The following is an 18,780-nucleotide window of genomic DNA, read 5'->3' on the forward strand; positions in this document are numbered from 1 at the left end:
CCCACTCCTTCGCTGGGGACCGCCCCCGCTGGTTTTCGGGTCCCCCGGGGCGGTTCCTTCTCCTCCGCCCCGGGAAGGACGCTCCCCTCAGCGTCCCGGCGACAAACGCCTCGCAAAGGCCGTCCCCCGCCGGGGAGACCCCCACCGAGGGCCCGCCCCGACCCCGCCGGGCCTGCGGCGAGGCGGCGGAGAGCGGGCGGGGCCGCTCCCCGGGCCGCGGCGGTAACGGCGGGCGCGGGGGGCCGGGGCCGCTGCTGCGGCGCTTCTGAGGCGAAGGAGCTGCGCCGGGGGCGGCCCCGCCGCCGCCCGGCCCCGCGCCATGGAGCGGTACGAAAAGCTGGGCAAGATCGGGGAGGGCTCCTACGGCGTCGTCTTCAAGTGCCGCAACAAGGACACCGGCCAGATCGTGGCCATTAAGAAGTTCCTGGAGTCCGAGGAGGACCCGGTGATCAGGAAGATCGCCCTGCGGGAGATCCGCATGCTGAAGGTGGGCGGCGGGCGGGCGCCCGGCCCCGCTGGCTCTCCGCGCCCCCTCTCTTCCATCCGCCGCCTCCGGGGCGTCCGGGGCGGGTGGGCTCCGCCGCGAACGGCACCGCTCCCGGCGCGGTGGCTGTGACGCCTGCGGGCTGTGGCCCGCCATTGCGAGCCCTGCGCCGCGGCCAGGGGGCCTGGGGAGCCCTGAGGGAGCTGCCAGGGGAGGGGGCATCGTGGCATGAGGGCAGCCATGAGGAGACGGGGCGTCGTGAGGGGGGGGAAGCGAGGAGACGGGGCGTGAGGGAGCGGCGAAGAGAAGGGGCATGAGGGAGCGGCACGTAAAGTGCCCCAGTCAGTCCGTTTCTCTGGGAGAAAGCCGGTGCCAGTGAAAGCCCGACCCGTTTGGCCAGGGACGGACATGCCTCCGGACGGAGGTGATCCTCCACAGCCCAGGCTGGCACACGTCAAAGAGGGTCGGTGCAGGTGGGAACTGAGACCCTGCAAAGAGCAAGCTGCCGGGTGCCTGTAGACTTCCTCTGCGTGGCTAGTGGAGGAGCATCATCAAAGTCATCACTGTGCCCTCTGGAGAGGGATTGACCCAGACTCTGTCCCCCCATGGAGCCAGCGATGTCCTGGCCGGTACAGGCACAGTTCTGCCCTTAGTGCATGGTCAGCACTGCCTGTAACAGACCGGCCGGCAGCAGCCCCCTCTGTGTCCAGGAGATTCCCCCCAGGGACAGGGACTGTTGGAGCTGGTGTAAAGCTCGTTGGAGCTGGTGTAAAGCTCGTGAGCAAAAAGCGATCCTAGAAAGCACGAGATGGGGGACAGCCGTGGGGCGCAGCTCTCCTAGCTCCCTGCTTGATAAATGTGCTCCAGCTCCTCCTTAAAACATCCTTTCTGAGCCCCTGGTTGTGGGGATTGCACAGTGTCGGAGCCTGATGTGCAGGCGGGATCCAGCCGCGTACTGGATGCCGGGGGCTGTGTAGGCTCAGAGGTATTGACATGTGGAAGTGACTGGAGAACCGGCACCTGTGAACCATGGCAGCACTTTGTCTTTGCTGATCCTTTCTTGACTTCCGTGTGAGAGCTCATCCTCACATAGAAATGGGTCGCTCATTCAGCCTCTGTGATTATTTTCCTGATGAAATAAAAGCACAGGAACGTTTGCAGTGAGTCACACCCCAGGTCCCTCAAGCATCCAAAAATGAGGAGAAATCTAGGAGAAAGAGGGAGAGGATGGGGTAAGGTTTCCTTTCACACACCCAGCTTCTGGGCAAAGTTTCTAGAGCCAGAGGTTGTACCCATTGCTTCATGCTTAGCAGACATTCGTAGACTGTTGGGAGTTTGTCCCATCTCTTTTTGAACTGGTGTATTCATTTGGTCTCCATAGTTTCCTGAGGCAGTGAGTGCCACGACTTTAGGAATGTGTTGTGTGAAAAAATATTTCCTTTTATTTGTTATAAACTTGCTGCTGGGTGATGGCATACAGTACCCTCAGTTGTGTGTTCCGACAAGTGGAGAGAGTTGTTCCCTTTTCACTTTCTCCAGGGTACTCATGATTCTATACACCTCCATCATCTCCCCATCTTCAGCTTTCTCTTTTCCGTGCAGAAGAGCCATAGCTTTAAAACATTCAACTGATTAAAGAACCCTAGTAACAGCATGTTGGTTTATTATAAATTTTAGAATAATGTCTTCCAATAGGACCCCTTTTTACAAGAAACATGCCATTCAGATTAGACACAATGCATTCTTGTAGACAGTCAATGATTTAGGATTTTGGAGTCAACAAAACCGTACAGAAATCCGCAGAGAAAGATGTTCCTTTTTATTTAAAACTTCTTTCCCAAAATCCATAGTCCCTTGGTCTCTGATTTCTGCATGATGTTCCCAGACTTCACTGCCAGTTGGTACTTGCGTAGCAGCGGTTGATGCTCATTGCACTCAATGTTCCCTTCCATCGAGTTAGCTTAATTTGCTTGCTGGGAACCAAGTAACTTTCCGATTTGCAATTAAGTGCAAGATTTCAGCAGGTCACAGTATTTCTGGTATTTCTTTTCCCAAAATCTCTTTGTTCTATCGGCTTGTCTTTTATTGAGCATTTATATGTAAGTAAGTGGTGTAAATGTTATTGTCAAAGGAGTATGAAGGCCTGATTCTCTGCCCGCTGCAAAAAGAGGCAAAATAAGCCTGGATGCCATCCTAGAAGAGCCATCATCTAGGGAAAAAAGCATATTTATTTTTCAGTTAGGTTTTGGGGAGAAGCAGCCTGAGTTTTTCTCCTGTCTGAAAAAGAAAATAATCATTGCAGAAGTCACTTGTAACGCAGATGGTAAATGCATCATCCTTAAGGGTCCAAAGCTGACACAACTGCATCTAGCCACGGCAGGATCTGTGTCAGGGTGCTGTTGATTTTAACAAGTGCAGACCTGCTTGACTATCTTTTCAACTTTTTCTCTGTAAATAGTAACAGTTTGTTTGTTTGTTTGTTGAGGTATTTCCTGGCTTAGGCAACAAGTAAGTGTTTGTCAAAGATGTAGTGAGATTGTGTTTCATCAGTAAAAAATGTAGGGCCTGATAAATTATTATTCTGCACAGCAAATACCTTGTAGACAAAGGCCTTTTTATGGCCAGGAGCCATGGGAGGTGGGATGGGAAAGCGGGGCGGTATGCAGTCTTGAAGCACCCTGCGTGATCCTGATTCCATAGGAAAGGCTGGAAGTATGTGAAAACAGCACGAGTCTGTGTGCAAACCCATCAGTGCCTGCTGTTTCCAGAAGGGTCTTGTCTCCCCAGCCTTCGCATGGAGGCTGACACAGTTTTTAGCTCTGACATTGCAAAGAAGATGAGAGAAAAAATACAATGCAACGCCATGTTCATAGATGAAACAGAAAATAATGCCTATCATCTTAGCACGGGAGCATTTATAACTTTGGGGAAGAGCCCATGCAGGACATCTGGCCTGTATGCAGAAGGTGACACATGGCTTTGTCACCCAAGCAGGGGGCAGGGAGGGGAAGCCCACCCTGGTACTCCCAACAACCAGCCACCAGCAGCATTGATAGCCTTAGAAACTGCTCTCTGAAATGCCACGCCGCCAGATAGGGACGTTGTTAGGGTCACTGGCAGATTTACGGTGGCTTTGTGTGCACGTCTGCCTGCACAAGAGACATTGGCCCAGTGAACCCAGCTGCCTGGAGAGCCCTAATCATGGCGGCTGGCTGTGAGCAAGGCAAGGGGAGACGCCATGGCAAAGACTGCTCCCAGGGGACCCTCTCCAGGCAGGTTAACCCACTCGTGTGTGTGCAAGAGCTTGTTCACACAGCTGTGTCCCCTCGCAGCATCCCCGACTCAGCTAGACCTCGTGCTTCCAAGCCCAAGCTCGCTCTCTCCAGAACCCCCAGCTCCACACACACGTGAGGATGGCCAGGACAGACTGTCCCCTGGGCATGGCCTGCTCTGTGAAGGGTGACTCGTACAACCAACCTGTAACTGCCAGAGGTTTTCCAGAGATTTCAATCTATTATTGTCAATGTAACTTTCTTCTTGCTTTACGATCAGTTGGCAATTATTTTGTCCTCATCCGTCTCTGAAAGTGGAATCTAAGCACTGCAGAGATTGTCTCATCTGCCTCCTTCCTGCTGGCAGGCTTGGCCGTGGCCAGCAGTTTGTCCATCCTGGCAGGCAGGTCTGCTGAGTGCAGCAGAGGAATCAGGCGCCTGTTACCCAGCATAGTTGCTGGAGGCTCAGCTTGCGCTCAGATATCTCTGTTATCACTGATCTCTCAGAACATAATATGCCAGCACACCGAGTGCATGGGAAGGGAAGGATCCACTTTACACAGTCTATCAGGAGCTGCTTGGCTGGTGAGGGAAAGGGCTGTATCAGAGCCACGGCAGCTGTCTGGCTTTGATGGTGGAGTTTGAACTGGTAGACTGGGCTTTGCCTAATGTGCACGTGGCAAGTAGGTACTTTGCTCGATGTGGATATGCTTAACAGGATAGGTGGCATGGTATGCACACAATTCCTGGGAGAATCGCTATCATTGCTGGGATTTTCAGGAGTCTTGCAGGCCGTTCTCTCTATCTGATCATCTTCTGCAAAATGGATAAGGAAATGACAAGAATGGAGATACTACTAGATAAATACCAAGCTTGAGAGGTGTTACAAGCCTTCTCCCATGTGGTTTAATGCTTTCACTAGCAGCCCTGCCGTGGGAACTGAGGGTGTGCAGAGAAAGTCCGTCTGTTATGCGAGGTCAGGAGACAACATGGCCAGGGCAGAGAAGGTTAAGCTGACAGTTAGCCCCTGCTGACACTGTTGGGAACCTTGTGCTAGACACGGAAGGCACTTGGCGTACAGGTGCTCACCATGGAGGACTGAGGAAGTGGTCAGAAGATCTCGGTTGTAACCTAGGTTTGACTCAGATGGGTGCGAAGGTCTTTGATGCTGGCAGATGGTTTACATGGTGTGGGCAGGATTGAAGGAACAAGACCTGTATGTGGTAAGAGATGCTGTTTAGAAAGATCAGCTCCTTGCTGCCAGGTTGCAGGACTGGAATAGCCACCTTCTGCACACTAACGGGGACCCTGTGTGTTGGCATATGGGCTCAGTATAGTTTGGGTTCAGTATAATGTCACCCAGAGGCAGTGAGCTCCCTGAAAGGTCTCTCTTTACAAGGAGCTTTTACAGTGACATGCTTGAATAAAATTACGTTCTGCAAAGGGTCCCACAGTGTGCCCATCGGAGCACCGAAATGGTCCCTGCTGTGTCCCTCCTACTTGTGACAGGCTGGCAATGAGGTATAGTGGGGGGTCTTCTACTGACCTGCTCTTTTCCTCAAGCTCACTGGTTAACCCCAGGATTCAAGTCATGGATTTCAGTGATCCTTCGCCTTGGGGTTAACTGGGTGCTTCCCCAAACAGCTGCATTCCTCAGTTGAGGCCCCTTACAGTTTTCTCTAGTCTTGACTCTCCACTTCTTTCTCCTTTGCAGGCTTTTCCAGATGGCTTAGAGGCACATTAGAAGATGGGGTTAGCGTGACTCCTAGGCAATGCCCTTTCCAGCCTCCTTGCTTAGAAATGTGTTTGTTCTAAAGCCTTGGTCCGGCAAAGCCCTCGTGGATACAGGTCCCTGCAAGCAGAGGGAATGGTGCCATGAGTCAGCTGAAAAGAAATAACATTCCCGAGTTGGGTCTGGCTTTTCTTTGTTTCCTTTTCCGAACACTGTGTTGTGCCCCTTGGTTTAAGCCTTCTCCCAGCCCTCCCCCAAAATATGGGCAAAAGAACAGGAAAAGAGAAGCTCCAGTAATGTCCACCCTCACCTCTTGCAAGGTGCATTTGAATAACCCTGCTGTGCTCAGGCTTTATGCATGGTAAGAAGCTATCTGAGCTCCCCCGGAGAGGAAGCCCTGGTATGAGCACATGAAGTGGATTGAGAGGAAGAGGAAGAAGCAGCAATAAAAATTCTCCTAATTAACCCGTCCAGATTCTGACAATAAGCTGGTGAAGCTGAGACCACGTGCTTTACTTATGCTTATCAGAGAAGCTCTTGGTTTCTCCTAAATGTGTATTTGCCTGCTACAGGCTCTTACTGTGTGTGATTTCCCAAGCTATTCTCCAGGGAGAGCTGCTTTTCATTGTGGTGCAGTCAAAGGCTGGATACGTCCAATGAAAGGCACTGCCGGAATAGCTGTGGGCACCATGATGAATTCTTTATCTATGAGCATCTTTTCTAAGAAGCACTTGCTGAAGCCAAGCTGACTTGTTGCCCACGGTCAGTTCCTAAAATAACTACACCACAGGCTGAGCTGTAGCTGAGCTGCTTCTTCATGTCGTGCTGTGCCTGTATAAAAGGTTTCAGCTTAAGGAATTGAGAGCCATGTGGGCAAAAGCACCCACCTTTACCCCACTCCCCGTGCAGTAACTAACCAGTCCATCCACTGTGTGTTACAGCAACTGAAACACCCCAACCTGGTGAACCTGCTGGAAGTGTTCAGGAGGAAGCGGAGGCTGCATCTGGTCTTCGAATACTGCGACCACACAGTTCTCCATGAGCTGGACAAGCACCCCCAGGGGTGAGTGGCCTGTCTCTCACTGGGAGCTTTGAGCAAAGGAGTCAGGGGGTGTCTGTGTCATTGCTGCTCTGCATAGTTTTCAGAGGAATTTCATTAATTACAGAGGAGGTTTCTCAGCCCAGTGCCCAGGACTTGCTCTGTTACTCTGGTTTAGCAATGACGTCCAAAAGAATTGCGTATGAGCCCGCGTGCGCTCCTGCACAGTGCTGCTCACCAAGGAGACTGGAGGGCTGAGCCTGAGCGTTTGGGTGATCTTTGGCTGGCTCGGTAGCAGCAAACCCGAGTGGCTTGGGAGTATCTTGTGTCTCGCTGCGAAGAGGTTAGGGCTGCTGGGGGAGGCGGGCAGGTAAGCTGGGGGCACGCAGCCCTCCTTCCTGCTGCTCCCCAGGTGTGTTACGCATCGCTGTGGGAGGCTGTGCAGACCCAGGCTGTGGGCGCTGGGGCAATGTCATTGAGCACCCAAAACATAGACAGTCTGTAGTGATGTCACTGATGACCCATATGACAGACCAGTGACTTCTAGCCCTCTGGCATGCTGCTGTGCTAAGGAATATGTGTTTGCTGGCAGGAGTTACCAGGAGCTATGCCTGCACCTCCCTGCAGAGCCTCAGGTCAGATAGATACCCTCTTCTTTAAACAGGCGCTTGCACAAAGTGTGAGCTAGACGGGCAGAAGGAACATTCTCCAGGACAGGGTTTGTTCTTTTGACACATTATAAATGACACTCCCACTAAATACATTGTCCCTAATTATTCACAGGGACTTGGTGCTGTGGAAATGCTAAGCAGAAGTTCATAAATCATTTTACAGGCCTGGAGCTAAATGAATTGCCTGCAGGAGACTAATTGGGGGTTGAGTAAACAAGAGCCTGTTACTCTCTTTCTCCCTCATGTGGAGCTCTAGAAGGAGAATGGAGCATGCTGATAGCAGATGGCTTTGTGAGCTGGTGAGCAGCTTTCACCCCAGTTTAAACCTGTTCACCTGGAATCTGAAGAGAGGATGGATAACCCTCTTTGAAGAAAATACTTCACATTTGCTTTCTATTCATCAGAACAACTCCAGTGTGAATGAACATGTAACGCCTGGTTGCATACTTTGCTTTTGATCTTTGCTATGGCAGATGGTCAAGTCTTTTGTGGTCAGGATTAAGATGGGTGGGCACACGCCTCTTTGCACCATGTTTCCAGGTCATTTGACCAACTTCATCCCCTTGTCAGGCTGTCAGTGCAGCGCTCTCATCATTCTAGGATGTTTCTGCAAGGAAACTCTAGCATTGCAACAGCAGTGTCAGTACAAGACCTTCGGCGCTGACAGCAGAAGATGACTTAAAGAAAAAGCTAGGCTTCCTGCATATTGTTTTGGTTAAGTTTTTGGGTTTTTTTTTTTCTTTATGATGAATCAGAAGCTTTTCAGCATTAAACACATGAAATAAAATTGGATTTGAGCTTGAAAGTGCCAAGACTGTAATCTCTGCCTTTTCTGGGGTTGTTGAAGACTGTTACAGCCAGCCAAGGAAGTTTAAGAACTGTTGCACAGTAACTGAAAGAGAGGAGAGGAGGCTGGATCTTTAACAGGTTTTCTTTCTCTAAAGTGTTTGACAACCATTGGAGGGAAGGAGAGGAGATGCAAACCAAAGTAGAGCTTAATACTCTTGTAGGAACATCCTTCCCCGTCCCGTTTTGGTCAGCTCTCCACTCTGGACAATCAATGACATGACAGCATTCCAAGTCAGAGCATGTGTCTATACCACGGATACTCCACCACCTCCAACTCTCTGAGCAGTCGCAGAGGCAGAAACGCTTGCTGGCATTTCAGGAGGATTGCCAGGAAGCGTGGATGCTAAGCACAGCCACAAGACAGGATTTGACATGGACTTGTACACGCTGATGTGTGGTCACCAGTTGGCAGGCCTCATGCTGGCTGTGACTGAGTGGTACCAGACACTCTGGCATGCTCTTAGCTGCCGTAAATCCGTGTGTCTTGTTGCATTTACTGGATTTGAAAGTGGTGTTGACGTTCCCTTTGATGCTCCTGCGATGCTTGGAGGGTAACCTCACAAGAGAGCATTGCTTTCTGCAGGGAGGTGCAGGCAGAGCTCAGCCTCAGCTCTGAAACAGAGGTTGGGAAGAGGTACAAACAGCCTCCACCATCAGCAGCCCAGCGTGACTGGTTTCCTGCAGTGGAAGATCAGAAAACTGAGGGTTATCATGCATTTCTTGGAACTTATTTATAGCAAGAAAATGGACCTAGTGTTGTTAGTCTCAGTTTTCTGACTTGGTCCCTGGTGGTTTTGCTCAGAGATCCCTGTACAAGGTTAGCACTCAAAGGCCTCCTCTTCCTTTTTCCTGTAATAGTGAAGTTATTTTTAATGGCCAAAATAAATCTGTGCTTTTTTAAAACAGGGTGCCGGAGCATCTGGTGAAGAGCATAACCTGGCAGACCCTCCAAGCTGTGAACTTCTGCCATAAACACAATGTAAGTCCCCTAAACAGCACTAACGATTGCTGTAATGCGGCCTTGGAGGAGATGGAGATTCTGGTGCCATTTTCCTGATTACAGAGCTTTCATGGGACGAAGTCAGATGAAATTTCCTGTTTTCAACAGGAAACATATATCTGAAATACTAGTATATACCCACAACAGCTGCATTTACTATCATGCAGGTCCCTTGGGTTTGCTGTCAAGGAATGATTTGCACTAATGACCTTAGACGAGTTCCCAGGCTGAACAGGAATATATCTTTGTATGTTCCCTGTGCCACGCATTAGAACTGACATTTAGAAAACTGGCGTAACATCTAATCAGCTGAGACCTGAGCAAACTGCTACTGATTTCACAGAAAATCCTTCTGTTGATAGTCATAGGCATTGAATCATGACACCGGTTAAAAGGTTTCAAAAATTAGATACAGTAAACCAGTTTTAAGTTGTGTGCATGACAAGTCTTTTGTAGAAAGCAGTGGGGTCACTTTAAGAATGAGGGCAGGAAAGGAGCCTTTTGGAGAAGTTCTTTAGGCAAAGTTAGCTGTAATTGTCTTTGTTTTTGTTTATCTGCCAATATTTGAGATTTAAGAGTCAGGCAGGAGATCGCTCTGGAATGGGTGTTTTGTCTTCGCTGGGAGAATTATGTCCAGTTGTGCCACAGGAACTTGGCCATAGGTCTGTCCTGCTTCCAGGATTTGTTGTTTTTCTTCTTTTTTCTGTTCCCCCACGCAGTCTGAAAGATTTAATGGAGTTTTAAAGCCAAGGGAACAATGAGATGCTGCGGTCTGACCCGCTGTAGATCACAGGTAATGAGGTTTTATGCAGCTGCCCTTTTTGGAACTCCATGACGCTGGTTTAAGAAGCAGCATTTCAGTCCTTGGGAGGAGACACAATAATTTACCACCAGCTTAGCTAAGAAAAGTCCGAGGTGTTTGTGCTGAGGGGATGGTAGGGGAGGGACAACATGAGCTAGACCCTGGTGATTTCAGTAGAGCACACCTTTCACACATAGTCAGAAGAAATGAAGGTCTCTGCTAGTTTGATCAGCAGAAACTCTTTCCCAAGCCCAAATTCAATTGTTGTGAACCTTCAGCAGGCAAGGTGACTTCTCAAGAATCGCAGAATTGCTGATGTGGGAAGGGACCTCTGGAGATCATCTAGTCCAGCCCTCCCACTCAAGCTGAGTCAGCTAGAGCAGGCCGCTCAGAAACTTTTCCAGTCAGGATTTGAATATCTCCAAGGATGGAGGCTCCACAGACTCTCTGGCCAGCCTGTTTGGGTGTTTGGCTGCCCCCACAGTAAAAAAAAAAAAAAAATTGCTTACATTTGAATGGAATTTCCTGTGTGTTCCATTTGTGCCCATTGCCTCTCGTCCTTTCACTGGTCACCACTGAGGGGAGCCTGGCTCGGTCTTCTTTACTTCTTCCCGTCAGGTATTTATGCACATTGGTAAGATCCCCCCTGAGCCTTCTCTTCTCCAGGTTGAATGATGGTCCCAGCTCCCTCATCCTCTCCTTGGATAGCAGCTACCCCAGTCCCTTAATCATTTTAGTGGTCCTTCACTGGAGTCACTCCAGTATGCCCATGTCTTCCTTCCACTGAGGATCCCAAAGCTGGACACAGAACTCTGGATGTGTCTCACCTGTGCTGAGTAGAGGGAACACCAGGCGTGCTCTGGCATCTACAAGGATAGATGAAGTCCCACATCGAAACCATAGCCGTCATCTCATCTGTGAGCTTTGCCAGCAAAATCGTTTGCTTGTCTACTAGATTATCAGTAAATATAGTTCACGGACTTTGTCCAAGAACCGATTCCAGAGGACATACACACCTCTCATTAGGATCTCCCCACATATTCATAAAACCGAGTCCCTTCTTAGGAGTGTGTCACACATAACTGTATCAAGTGACTTGCGTTTGCAGGGAGCCAGGTTAACAACAGTCCTTGCTATGCAAACCTGCTCCTCCTGCTAGCAGATTCCCAGCTGGCTGTGGGGAGCTGACTCAATGTTGTCCAAGTGATACAGAGCTACGCAGCGGAAGCTGGGAGCCTGCACAGCATCTCATCCCAAAGGTGGGGTACAGGTAGGGTAATTGTCCTGCCCAACAGGACGTGGCTTTAGCTGCTGTTAAGAAATCCTTTCATCTTCTCTTTCAGCAGGAATGATTGCCTGGCACAATGTGCAAGGGGTGGCTCAATTAAAGAGGTTCTTTATCTGAGGGCCAGGTTAAATACTTGCTTCTAACCTTGTTTTTTTCGGTTTCCAGTGCATCCACCGAGATGTAAAGCCAGAAAACATCCTGATAACAAAGCACTCCGTCATCAAACTTTGTGACTTTGGATTTGCTCGCATACTGAGTGAGTGCCGACTTGCTACTTACACGAATTGTTAACATGTGAAAACTCAAATGAAGTGTAGGATCAGGCTTTCAAACACCAGTAAAGACCCACTTGTCTTTGTCTGATGCACATGTAAATCATCCTATATAAAGGCTGGCATGTTTTCTCAGAGAAGCTGTGCTAAAGGCTGGGTAGAGATTCCCAAACCAGCTTAAAGGGAGCTAGCCCAGACACTGCAATGCCAAGTGCCTCTGTAAACAAACTCCGTCTGAGCTCCCTGCTGCCTTGGGCATCTTGGAGCTGCCCAGCCGTTCCTTTTGCAATGCTGGCGACACAGCTGGAGTTGCCTGGCAGGAGGAGCCCCTCTGGCAGAAGGCTCTGTCTCTGCAAACAATGGCTTCACATTTTCCGTTGTAAATAAACCCCCTAATCTGGTTTTTTTTTAGCTCTTGTTCAGACAAATCACATGGGCTTTGAGAACTGACCACTGGCTGGTGCAGGGCCCTGCTGTGGAGCTCTGCGTATTTTCATTTGGAGAAAAATATGGTCTCATTTTTTGCCAAATCTTAAGTGTTTCCAAAGTTGGGTTCTGCTAGTGGCCAGTGACTCATCCTGTTCCTGTAGCTATTGCCTGCCCAGGAGGTGCCCCAACATGTGTAACAACTGATGGCAGCTCGTCTGCATCGTTCTGATCCCACATTCCTGTTTGTTTCTTTCCTTCCTGACCCCAACCTAGCTGGTCCGAGTGATTATTACACAGACTATGTGGCTACCAGGTGGTACCGCTCTCCGGAGTTACTTGTGGGAGACACGCAGTACGGCCCTCCCGTGGACGTGTGGGCGATAGGCTGTGTCTTTGCGGAGCTGCTATCCGGGGTTCCCCTGTGGCCTGGCAAGTCTGATGTCGACCAGCTGTACCTCATCCGGAGAACCCTGGGTAAGTGTCCCCTCTGCACCGGTAAGAGCTCCGGTCTTCCCGATGCCTTTGGCAGGACTCGAGCTTGCCCAGGAGGACTTTCCTCTGTGGTGGGAATCGGGATTAGCCAGGAGGTAAATTTACCCAGTGGATCTCTGCCTTTAGTAGGTGCTGGCTTACTTGAGGTGTTACTGTCCTTAAAAGGGAGCTGGGTTTTCCTGGCGTGACTGACACGTGCACATCTTCTTAGGAGATTGTGTAGTTGGAGTAACAGATGCTGCTGCAGGTCCTGGCAGGATCTGGGGAAGAAACGAAGTTGGCATCCACGTGGGTGGTGACTGTTCTTCAGAAAAAGATCCGTGGGGTAGAATTGGTTTCAGCTTGTATGAGGCAGCAGTGCCAGGCTGTGGCTAAAAGGCTCACAACGGACAGGGCTGCGTAAGCGGGATCATTGCCTGCAAGCTGCCTGAAACCGTCCTTCCGCTCTCTTTAGCAGCGGTGGCCTCTGGGAAGCTGGATCTGGTGCTGGGCAGTTTCAGAAAGATGGGGGCTGTGTTAGGTGACCACCGGATGCCCCTCCTGGTCCTTTGGGGTGGCTCGGTGACTACCGTCGTGTGGGGAGCGCAGGGCCAGCCCCACAGGAGGCACAGAAACACCTGCCTCTGCTGCTGTCCTTTCCACCTCTTCACCTGCCACCACACAGATAGAAAAATGAGGTGCCTGTATCAGAAAGGATCAGGAATGTTTTTCATAAAGGTTTGAAAGATCCAGATATTTTTCAGGGTTTGGTATCAAGCAAAGTGGTCCGTGCCTCTAGATAACGAATAGTTGGATTTAGTTCGTCACGGCTTTGGAGGTTTCGTAAACATTGCTGGTGCCTGTTGATTGATGTGTGCTTGGGGAAGAGAGCGTGAACACTGAAGTTTGGCTGTTCCACCTGTTTGTCTTTATTCACCAAGGAATTTTAGGAGCCACTCCGGATTTGGAACAGAGGTTAACTAAAAGAGCCATTATCCGTGTAACGCTTAAATTAATCCAGTCTCATCGATTCTATTTGATCTTGGTGCGTAACATCTGATTTCTCGGGTGGAAAGGCACAACCCCCCAGTTTTAATTGAAATTTGTTAGAATGAACTGAGAATTGTAATTTTTACTGAGCAGTTTATAAAACTATAGAGGTGACTAATGGCTTTAAACAGATAAGCTCCTTAGCTAGAAAAATAGTTCAATGTCGATTGCTTCATCCTCCAGAATACATTTATGCCAGTGTTAGGTGAGTTATAATTTATTTTTAATGATAGGGTTTCAGCCAGAAGAAATTCCCTTTTGATCCAGGTGATGGACCGAGGCAGCGTTTTTATCTGTGTAATTATGGTGGTTTGGCTGTTGTACTGGCTCTTTTGTTATGGATTCGATTTTAACATTTTGCTTGCTCTGAGCTGCTCTAAGCTTCAAAAAAGGGCTATGAAGCTGCACTGGGGAAAAGCTACAGCATGTTCCTGTTGGTGCTGCATTTGAGCTCTTTTCTATACAACATCCTCAGGAGTGTACAAAAAGAATTTCATCCAATACGAGTTAAATTTTAATGAAGCTGGAACACTTGTGGTTAGCCTGTCCCCTGCCAGCAGTCAGACAAGACACGACTGTTTATGCAGACAGGCTGCCTCTTGGGAACCCTTTTCCTTTGAAAATGCTGAAACACAGCATTGGCGCGGAGAGCAGGCCAGCAGAGCCCTGCTCACCCGCCCTCGAACAGAGCGCACCAACAAAGCGTGCCCACGCTGCCATGCGGCCACCTCCAAAACAAACAGTGGCTCCTGCCAGTTGACTCATCAGAGCCCAGGGCTGGTCCATCACATCTGATGTGAGCAGGGGAGTTAGCTGCTGATCGGATCTTGCTTCACACTTTGGGAAGGATCCCAAAGCTCGGTGCAGTGGCATGACTGGAGTTTCAGATCCCGGTAGGTGTTTGCACAGCACCCTCTAGCTATGATGCTGGGACACGTTCCCCCGCTCACCGACACACGGATCTTGAGTTCGGGCAGCGCACGGTGGAGATACAGGTGCTGGCAGAGAGCAGACGTGTTTGTGCAACTTAGTGCCTTGCCCACCTCATCCCCTGGTGTTCTACCGAGGGGTCTTTTTGCTAGTGCAAATCCAAATTTGCAGTTACCCAAATAACGCAGTGATAGGATCTAAGCGTTTGCATGGGGAGATATATAGAAATATGTATTTTTCAAGGCCCCCAGCTATCGTGGCCACAATTCATACAAGCCACTCTGCTGCACGGCACAGAAAAGTCAGAGCCTGGAAGATGCACAGTAGCTGGGTACTCCTGCTCCAAAAACTGCTCCCACCAGCTGAATTTCTTTGAGCTATTTACAGCATGAGGCCCTGGGCAGTTGTGACTGCGGCAGCTGGAGCTGTGTGGCCCTGCCTGTCCTTCAGCACAGTCACGCGGCTGTGGGATCACTGATGTCCTAGATGGACGTTAGTTTTCACAAAAGAACGTTTCGTCGGCTCACTTGATGGTACTCCATCTCTTTAGATGTTCTCTCGGATGGTGTCAGCCTTGTTAGAGGATATAAGCTTGCTCAGTGCAGGCACTGTAAAAGCAGCAAATTAATCCGACTTTGTTTTTTTTATTCTCGGTCAAAGGGGATCTTATTCCCAGGCACCAGCAAGTGTTCAGCACCAACCAGTTCTTCAGCGGGGTAAGAATTCCAGACCCAGAGAGCATGGTAAGAGCTCCCTCCAGATGCGCTTCCCTTGAGCCTAGCACTAACCAGCCATCTATCCGCAGTGCTAAGGAGACGTGGTGTTTGGGCAGAGAAATGTTCCTGCTTCTTTTTACCCAGAGTACACGTGCTGTCTGCTCTGGAAATAGAGCTGGAAAAGCCTCGCTTGCTCAGCTTGACCAGTCCTTTGCTGTGCAGCATTTTTTCCCTATCCAAAAGCTTTGCCCTCTACTTTGCCGGTGTACACTAGAATATTCTTTGGAGCTGGCTGAACCCCTCTCATGACATTTTAACCGAGACCCTGTGTAAAAGCGGTCAAACAAATGCTTAATCTCTGCTCCTTCTCCCCCCTTCTGGTGGCACACCAGCCAACCCCCCCATCCCCAGTAATGCCAGGCAGCTCCCCTCCAAGCACATGAAGTGACAGATGCATTTTGTGAGGTACAGGTCATTTTGCTGTGGAAAGCTGGTTCTCTGTACCCTGCTGAATGAAAAGCTTGCTAATATGAGTACACTCACTGGTTTTTTCCTTCCAGGAGCCGTTAGAAATGAAATTCCCTAATATTTCATACTCTGCTTTAGCTCTCATGAAGGTAAGAAAACTACAGCTAGTGGAGGAGCTCTGCACTGAGACTTAGCAAATGCAGTCTGTTTTGCTTATCAGCTGGTAAACGGTTTGAGAGTTGGCTACGGAATTATCAGAGGTTCATTGAAAAATAGAGCTGGAGGGGATCTGGAGAGGACTTTTAATCCACTCCTCTCTAATCCACTCATCTTTACCATGGAGGTGGAAAACATATTATTCCCTGATTAAGATGCAGTGAATGGAAACGGTGAGGACGGAGGCATTAAAAAGAAGGTGCAGCTGTGGATAGTACTGGCTACGCTAAACACTGGAACAACACAGCTAGTGCCATAGTGGATTCCCCTGTTTAAGAAAGTTGTTCTAATTCAAATGAAAGTTATGGGCTTCACTGGTTTTTGAGGCTTGATGGTTTGGTACACCATACAGTTGTAACTGTCCCTCTAGCCACGATTTCTATTACTGCCGTGTGGCAATCGTTCAGTATAAGCTGCTTTGCAAGCTTCATGCTGGCTCTGAAAAGCCAGACCCTCAGAATCCATTAAAAAACCCAGATGAACACATGTATCTGTGTGAATACTCGCTGGCTGTGGTGAGTAGCTGGAATTGTGCAGACCTGTTTAACGAGTGTTTTGTGTGATCCTTTACTTCGTCTTTTCGAAGGGTTGCCTTCGTATGGACCCTGCGGAGAGGCAGACATGTGAGCAGCTGCTGCAGCATCCCTATTTTGACAGCATTAGAGAGGCAGCGGATCTGGGGAAAGAACATGACAAAACGGCTCGGAAACCAGCCAGGCTGACTCGGAAGCACGTGCCAGGGGTAACATTTTCATAGTAGTATTTAATATTCTGTGCCTAAGGAGGGGACTGGTTCTCTCTGGCTCCCAGGAGGTGGGCTCATGCTGGCAGTTAACGGTGAGAGAGAGCTCCTGCGTTGGACCGATCTTAATTTTAGCCCGAGGAGAAAACGAACCTCCGGGCTAAAGAGTAACTCAGCACAAACTGAATTTTGCATTGCAGCTCCATTGAGTCACTGGGGATAAGCAGCACAGCGCTGTGAAAGATGGGGTTTATCCAGGAATGTGCATTCCTGACAAAGAACAGCAGGACAGCTGAACAAACTGGATGGGCTTGCGTGGCTGGTTTAATGTGGAGTTCTGTGGATCTTTTTGGTGCTTTTCAATCCCAAATTATGGAGATGGCAAAAATGCCCAGTTCCGTTTGTAACTGCTGATGGGATGTGATCCCTTTTACTCAGTTCCAGACGTTACACAATGCACTGGGTGTTTCTGCAACTGGAGTTGCCAAGCAAACATCTCCCGGCCATTTCAGTCTTTCCAGACTCCAGCCCAAGTCTCCAAATCCAGCCTCATGATGCGAGTCATTCAGCAGTTCTTTCTTCCTGTGAGCCACATTCCCCATGACAGCTGTAACACCGAACTGGTAACATGCAGGGAAGTTGGAAGTGTAGGATGGAGAACTGCTACAGCGTATAAATTCCTGGATCAAACTGATTCGCCTCTTCCATTTCTATGACATAGGATATAACAGTAATGTTTTTCTTGCCCTGGATGACTGGAAGAAATGCCTTTAATGAGCTGTTCTGGTTGCAGTCCAGTTGTAGAACCCCAGATCCGTGACTCTTAGTTTGAAAAGTACGGGGTTACAGTACAAATAGTTTTATAGCTTATATTCCTTTTAGAAAAATGAAATGCATGCTTTGTTCTCATTTCAAACAAATACACGCTATGTAACTTTTCTTTCAGTTACAGCACCTGCCTCAGTTAACCAGTAGTAACGTTCTGCCAGCTTTGGACAGCAAGAAGCACTGCTGCAAAACAAGGAAATCAAACTACCATTTCCCTAACATCTAACCGGATGGCAGATTAAAAACTATTTCTTGTTCAAAGTTCAAGTCATTCAGAATTTAGAAAAGGAGGATACGTGGTGGAAAACTAAATTAATACATGTTGTGACATATACAAAAGTGGTCTGTAAACTAATGTACTGTGGGTCACTAATGGAAGGAAAGTGACGCACAGAGAGAACTCCAAGCTGACGTTAGTCACTGTTCTGTGTGCAAAGGAAAATACATTTGTTTTGCTTTAATTCGTGATTGTATACTGGTTTGTGATTGTATACTGGTTCAGGATTACTGCAACCCCGCATTTACAGTGTGAATTTAAAAACTCTTGCCTGTATTTCAGACTTGGCAGAAGAACTGCAACCTTGCCAAATAAATCAGAGTCCCACTGTGTCAAAACAGCGATGCTGCTTTAGACTGGGGCTAAGTCACTGATCTCGCAAGGAACTGTGAACGTATTGCCGATGCGAGTAGAAGACAGATGTATGTGTTTGTGGAGCCAAGCTGGATGAGAGGCTACCTGGCTGCTCCAGTTAGTTACAAACCTGCTGAAATAGCACTGCTTTAAAGATCTGTCTGTCTTACGTACTGCATTTATAGATCACAAAGTATTAAAAGTACTGGTAACGGCTTAGGCTTCATGGAAGGCTCAACAGGCACTGTTACCAGGAGGAGAACATACAAACAATAAAACCTGTTGTTTCTTTAGTCCTTTCAGAGTTTCTCCTGCCTGTTTCTTCCTTGCATTATGAGGTTGTTTTTATTTGCCATTTCTGTCAATAGTGAAGTCACTTGCCTGTAGCGTTACAGACACTGTTTTTATAAAAAATAATTCATTAATATAATTTATAACATTGGCCAGACACAGGCAGGAATTCTACCTAAGCATATGTATTAGCATGATTCTTGGGTTTTGTGTAATCTCAGGATGTAATACTGTGTTGATTCTGAATAAAAGAAATGTAGCTCGTTTTTCCAATTTACTGGATGTGTTTTACTGTATCAAGTTTTACTACTGGGCAAGGAACATCCTCTTTCTACTTGAAAACTAGAGCAAAAATGTTTTCCTTTCCCAGTACTGTTCTGTGTTCAACAACAGTAAAAGCAATTTCAGTGGGACAGATGCCATATCCGCACAGAGCGTGCCTGTCTACCTTTGATTTCATATTATAATTTAATATATTTTAATCTTGTACGTTGTGTCCATAGGTAGTTTTGGTTACACTCAGAAAGCTTTGGCGTTCCAGTAGTTTCTATATGGATATTCAGCCATCTAATCCTGTGTATGTGCAAGGTACCGCAGCA

The 18,780-nt window shown here is 48.5% G+C and overlaps 1 protein-coding gene across 2 annotated transcripts; it reads left to right on the top strand.

Annotated features, from left to right (window-relative positions):
- Window positions 1–319: 319 nt before the first annotated feature.
- Window positions 320–18,452, top strand: CDKL1 (cyclin dependent kinase like 1). Of its 2 annotated transcripts, XM_050898255.1 has the most exons (9): window positions 320–487; window positions 6,430–6,551; window positions 8,954–9,026; window positions 11,303–11,393; window positions 12,112–12,312; window positions 14,950–15,032; window positions 15,566–15,622; window positions 16,276–16,431; window positions 17,378–18,452. In XM_050898255.1, the coding sequence occupies exons 1-9, from the start codon at window positions 320–322 to the stop codon at window positions 17,483–17,485; spliced, it is 1,059 nt and encodes a 352-aa protein (XP_050754212.1). In that variant the 3' UTR covers window positions 17,486–18,452. The 2 variants fall into 2 exon arrangements, with proteins under 2 accessions (XP_050754212.1, XP_050754213.1); XM_050898256.1 differs by lacking the exon at window positions 16,276–16,431.
- Window positions 18,453–18,780: the final 328 nt, after the last annotated feature.

This window comes from Gymnogyps californianus, chromosome 5 (assembly GCF_018139145.2).
Source record: "Gymnogyps californianus isolate 813 chromosome 5, ASM1813914v2, whole genome shotgun sequence".
Lineage (NCBI taxonomy): Eukaryota > Metazoa > Chordata > Aves > Accipitriformes > Cathartidae > Gymnogyps > Gymnogyps californianus.

Coding starts and splice junctions, on each gene's coding strand:
- CDKL1 (XM_050898255.1), top strand. CDS start 320: ATGGAGCGGTACGAAAAGCTGGGCAAGATCGGGGAGGGCTCCTACGGC. Junction 15,033..15,565: donor TTCCAGACCCAGAGAGCATG/GTAAGAGCTCCC, acceptor TTTTCCTTCCAG/GAGCCGTTAGAAATGAAATT. Junction 15,623..16,275: donor CTGCTTTAGCTCTCATGAAG/GTAAGAAAACTA, acceptor GTCTTTTCGAAG/GGTTGCCTTCGTATGGACCC.